Raw genomic sequence first — 6,180 nt, 5'->3', positions numbered from 1 at the left:
ATAAGCATAAAAACGTTAATAAAGTAACAACAAATATGTATTAAATCTATAAAGTAACAAATACACATTAATTATTACTCAAATATTTCAGTCGTTCTTAATGTATCAAGTGTCTATATGCAAAGAAAAGACAAAAACTATGGTTTTTATCATTAAATTAAGATATAGCCTAAAGATGCTTTGAGGGCTTTATGGTATAACCAGGTTTCATTCGCATATTGTAAATATACATAGTCAACAACATTGTAATAGGTCTTTGAATATGATGGCTGCCAAATGATAAAGCAAAAATATCTACTTTTCCTGTTGTACAATAACTAACATTGTAATTATTTCTAAATTTCTATAAGTATAATTTTGGTTTTCATTTCAGCCTGCAAAACAAATCCTTTTAAGTCAGAGACGGTTGATGCACGTCATTATTGTGAAGGTTTATGCCGTATTCCATGCAGGTTAGTGTTACCTACAGATAATTTCCTAAAACTTCAAATACAAAACTTTGAACAGAAGCTCCAGAACTGCTGTAGGTCTAATTTCAAATACAAGAATTTAATATAAATTGTGAAGCATATGCCTAACTAAATTTGCTTTGATTGATAAACACATCACTTACAGAGTAACTTAATAGTTGAATACATGTTATAACACTCACTACAAACATTGAGCTGAATAACTTACTAAAGACTATTGAATTTTCATTTATAAGCAACTAATTATTTAATTATACTATTTAATTATATTTTATATTTTATTCATTACTCACTACTTGTATTGATATTGTATTCTTGTTTCTATATATTTCACAAATCTTCTCAATCCCTGATATTCATTAAAATAATAGATATTCAATTAACATTGTTATGATTAGCAGCACCCTCTAGTAAAGAGTAATCTAAATGAAAACACTGGATTGTGAGGTCCATTGATCAATCCTAGTACAAAAATAAACATTTCACCAAACTGTCCATTCACGAGGTCTTTTTCATGGTTTACCTTTCTGAAGTTTATGATACACAGATGTCAGGTCCTCTTGTCCCTTTTCTTCACTTGCTGTCCTGTTCCTAGTAGAGTTTTAACTAGATAAGTAGTTGAGTCAGTTCACTGAAGACTCTATCTTTGGTAATCCTCTCGAAGTGGTCTCAACAGAAACCCTAGGTATCCTCATCAAGTTTATTTTCCAGTTGCAGGTTCATTTCAATAGTTACCTTGTTGGCTATTTTCTCACTGATGTACTTCCAAAAATGAACGTGGTGGGTGATCTTTTGGATCATGTAAAATACATCATTGATACTTTCAGTACAATATATGTGCCTTCCCAACACCTGCTTAGTTTTAGAGTTTCTTCTTTCTTGTGACAGGAAGTTTACAGTTATGTCATGTCACCTCAATGGAAACCTATCTTATCAACATTAACATCATGGTGAAGTTCTATTTTATTTTGTGATTTAAGTCTGTTCAAGGTAAAATCATGTATGACATCTTTATTCTTCAGACCCATGTGAGCTCTTCCTACTATCAATCTCTCAGGACATGTTAGAGTGTTTGGTTCCAGTCATTAGGTGAAGATTTATTCCTAATAATCCCCGGTTTGAGTATTTCACTTCTTGATGATACAATGACCATCCTCCCTTTCATCACTTGAAGTTCATCTTCTAGTGTAATAATTTTTATGTAGTGTACAAGGATTTCCTGGTCATACACCATGAAGCTAGCCTAAACTTACATTCATGTCTTTCCACAAAGTTAGTTCCAAATATCAATATCAGTTATTCACACATCATGGTTTATACAGAAGCTTCTTACAGTAAGGGTAACTTGTAACTTTCCTGTTACTAGAAATTAATGTCCACCTGCTGTTTGCATCACTCCGTCTTATTTTTTCTTTATCAGGCAAACTTCTTACCTTTCATTATCAAATAGGGTCAGACTGTTGTGGCTGGAGAACTATTGGTGATCAGTATGCTGCAAGACTTTCAATAAACTTGTGGACTTGTGAAGTAGTTTGTTTAAATAATGAATATCTTATCTTATTTGAGGTACATAGGATATTCTCAGCTGTGCTTCACTCTAAACTAAATTCTGTTTTCCAATGTCTGGATAGCCTTATGTTGTTCCTTTGATGTGATTTGGATTAGAGACTTTTCCTTAGAGTATTGTCTCTTTGGTGTATTAACAGCTGTTGACTCTTCACAGTCTCAACAGTAATAGCCACATTTCACACATTGTTACGTATTAGAATTTCGAATAGTCCAAAGCTGAGTTAACTGATAATTTAAATTTACATACCGTCTTTGTTTTTAACACAAATACGTTTTAATATACATACAACAATACAATTGACAGTAACAATTATTACAAACAAAGATTTATAAACAAAAGTTTCACAAACTTACAAACAATATTAAATCTTCTTTCTAGTTTGAACTCCCTTGATATCTTATCAAGGGTTTATGATGAGCGAGTTATTTACGAGTTGATGTAAGCATGATTCACCAGGAAGCTAGCTAGCTTTGTCCTTGGCCACAAATGCTAGGTTTTCTACCAATAAAGTTAGGTAATGTTTTCGTAAAAATACTAATGTCCGATGAGAATCCACTGAAGTTAAATAATTTGTAATGTTCAAACTTTGTAAAGCTTCCTGATCAAATATCTGAAGTTTTCCAATTGATAAGCATTATAAAAATCACAGTTATAGCTTTTGAAGTTTATAGCACATTGATTATAGCAAACTACTAATAGACACTCTCTTTTGCGTGTCATGTTGGTTGTATTTATAGGCGTGGGAAGGTTTTCTAGAAAATTCAGATTACATAACAGTACTGAGCTATATTTGAACGTTTACGTATATACACATATTGTTGATTCTTATTATCGAGAATCTTCTACAACTTTGGAGAATAGGCGGGAGTTTCACAATAAATATTTAACACTATAAGCTATGTATGTTTTAAAATATATACTTAATCTAAACAAATATTGATATTAAAATAAATGTATAATAACAAATTTGTTACAACATGTATAACACTTCCCACTTTTTGGTATGCTTTGGGAGAAGTTCTTAATTCCTTACAGGATTTTGTCCACAGTTACAAGTAGTATGTCCTTTGAAGTTACACATGAAATACCTATTTCTTGTGTCTTATTTTCTTCATTAGATGTAGTTAGTTGTTTAACTAATTCTTTCAGTTCTACTAGACTATCATCAGAGAGAGCTGATGATCCAATGAATTTGAGTTGGTGTCTTTATTTGTTTATCTGTGACTTTAATAAACTTAAGGTCCATTATCAACTGCAGAGCTTCCTTTAAAGATGCACACCTACTTTGCTTCAACCTAATCTTCATATCATCATCTGCTTGGTATCTAAAATTTGATCACATGCTAACTAATCCATCATTTCATATGAATTATATGAATGAGGTAATTGGGTAAGCCTTTCCAAATCTTTTACAAGTTTGGCTAAAGTATATTCCTTCCTCTGTACACTGTTCCAGAAGTTTGTTCTGGATACTTCTTTTTTGCTGTGTCATTCTGAACATGTTGAATATAGAGCTACCAATGCTTAATAGTAGTTATGGCTCTAGTTCTAGTTATGGTTCTGAGGGATTTTATTGCTCTAATGGCTCTCATGTATCTAAAGAATAAAGATGCCATACATGACTCTACCCAATAAAAGCTTAAATCAATTTGTAATCAAATGAAAAGTCACTATGATGTTAGTGCTTATGATACTGGATTTTGTCAAGGTGGCTTGATTTGGCTAAACAAGTCTCATTGTGTGAAAGGAGGAATCCAAGGTTTAAGAAGTGTTGGGAAGAGCTGTATATTTTATAGAAAAAAAAATCAGTGATGTGGTTTACAGGATTCAGAAGGGGAGGCTATCCAAATCATCCATCATGATGGTCTTCAAAAGTATATCAGGGAAAGAACAACTAGTTGGGTAACTCAATAGAAATCAACCTACTGATGAGCACAAGGTTCCTGTTGAGACTACTTCCAGAAGATCACCAAGGATAGAGCCACATTGGATTCACTTGATCATCTACATAAGGAGAACTCTCCCAATGACAGGAGAGCAAGGGGCCATCCTGCCTCTATAATGTGAGCCTCAGAAAAGAAAATCACTAAAATGACTTGGTGAATGGACTGTTTTGTGTAATGTTTTATTTTTGTATTAGGATTGTTGATGTTTCTTCACAATCTAGGAGTGGAAAGTATGGATAGTTATATTTAAATTTTTTAAATTTAGATTTTAAGTAGAGAGTGAGATTTAGATCTAATAAATTTGACTAAGATCTAAGTGGAACATTAGTTTTAATATGAGTAATGACTAGTAAGAAGAAGTGAATTATTTATTGAAAGTTCAGAAATATATTTGGTGTGTGAGTAGTAGTTGATCAAATAAAATTTATCAGTAAGTTAGTTTTGTTAATAATTCAAATTAATTTTCTGATAAATGTTGCTTGTGCATTAGGTCTACAGTAGTTGAAAATGAAAAGTTTCTTTCCAAATTTATATCTACAATTTACATTAAAGTAAGCATAGGCTGTAACAAATATTATTGAAGAAATAAGGTAATTCGTTGTTATGTAGACTGAACCATATTTTCACCAAAATATTTAAAAGAACCCAACCAATCATAGAACAGGTTACAATGGTGTTCTGACAATTTTCTTGTATATATATAAACTTACATGATTCAATTTAATAGTTATTTTAGTAGCATTTATATATTAACTATGTTAGATTGATCTATGTCTTTTAGATTATTTAAAATATAATATTTTACAAACCATTCTGTTATTGTGAGTAAATATTTGTAATTAATGTATGTGATACTTTTATTATCAGAAAGATTAGTTTTGAAGTTGCATACGTTGAAGTATTACCTCTACCGTCAGGACCAGGTGAAAAAGTAAGTACTCTAAAAGATAATCAGAAGTCTAAGGTAGTGTGTACTCACAACTTTGTAGTTTCTGTCATGCCAGACTGTATTTTTTAAAGGTTTTTCTGAACATAATTTGTAGACCAATATTTTGACGATGTAATTACATTATATAAATTATGAGATTTTAGAATCTGTAGATGTAAAATTAAACTTGCAGAGTGACATAAGACATATTTACAAAGGGATATAAGATGTGTTTAGAAAGTGACATAAAACATACATCTGTAGAAGTATTCTTATTATCAAAGGAATCTATACAATATTAAATGAATGGCCTTTAATATGATATCTGTTATGAAATTAATTGCTCCAGTTTTAATTATATTGGATATATATATAACCCTTATTATACTTTATATGTCAAGAACATCTTTTAACTTCATTATCTTTAGATCATACTGTTTATTTATCTTCATATTAAGTTTTAACTTATGAGTTTGTATTTTAAATAAAAAGATATATGTATGTAATATCTGTTTCTCAGTTCATATTTGTTTCTTTATAAATGTGGTCAGATTTATTAGCCTTTATGTGGGTAGTTTATCATAAATGTGTTTTCTGTTACACACTTTTCTTATAATGCCCAATGATTATGATATATCTTTCACAATTCTCCTACAACCTCAAAACGACTGATGTGGTGTGTGGGTAAACAAAATTATAAATTGTAGAAGAAAACAAACAAGATGAAACACTTGCAAAATTATAATAATTACCTTAGCAAATACTAAAACAATGTTTTAGGCAGTAACCCTTAGCTCTTAGAAGAGGTATGGTATAAGAAAAAGTAAAGACGTGTGGTTTAAGAACATAATCTTAAGCTAAAAAAAAGAACAAAGGTGTAAGAAGTAATACACAAACACAAAATAAAAGTATTTGTAAGTTTGACAGCGTATCAGTTGTATAGTGATGAAAAAGCTGATAGCAAGGACCTGTACTCATCATAATTTAGTTAATGTAGTGATGTGAAACAGGTAAACTCATCAGTGTTTTATTAAAAGAATAGTGAAGGAGGATTTTGACCATTTCTTCAAGCATTTCTATAAAGTATTTTTTGTAATATGTGGACTCAGAGACAGGTGATTCAACTCATGAGGTTCAGTTTAGATGGTCTAGTGTCAGTGTCCTAAAGGAGCTAATGGATGACTGGGATTTCATTAGGAATGGATTGCACTGCACGGGTGGAGTGCAGCCAGAGCAATGGAAATGCCATTTTAGCTCCTGAAGCTG

At 31.1% G+C, this 6,180-nt stretch overlaps 1 protein-coding gene across 3 annotated transcripts in view; it reads left to right on the top strand.

The window, feature by feature from the left end:
* The window catches only part of LOC111087842 (amiloride-sensitive sodium channel subunit alpha-like), a 50,157-nt gene that overhangs the window by 34,637 nt on the left and 9,340 nt on the right, over window positions 1–6,180 (top strand). For all 3 annotated transcript variants that reach the window (XM_022395958.1, XM_022395957.1, XM_022395959.1), the window contains 2 exons: window positions 374–452; window positions 4,854–4,917. In XM_022395958.1, the coding sequence (XP_022251666.1) occupies window positions 374–452; window positions 4,854–4,917 (143 nt within the window). The remainder of the gene's footprint in view (window positions 1–373; window positions 453–4,853; window positions 4,918–6,180) is intronic.

Source organism: Limulus polyphemus, unplaced genomic scaffold, assembly GCF_000517525.1.
Source record: "Limulus polyphemus unplaced genomic scaffold, Limulus_polyphemus-2.1.2 Scaffold2732, whole genome shotgun sequence".
Classification (NCBI taxonomy): Eukaryota; Metazoa; Arthropoda; class Merostomata; order Xiphosura; family Limulidae; genus Limulus; species Limulus polyphemus.
Note: the sequence above shows the minus strand (reverse complement) of the source record. Positions and strands in the feature narration are given on the sequence as shown.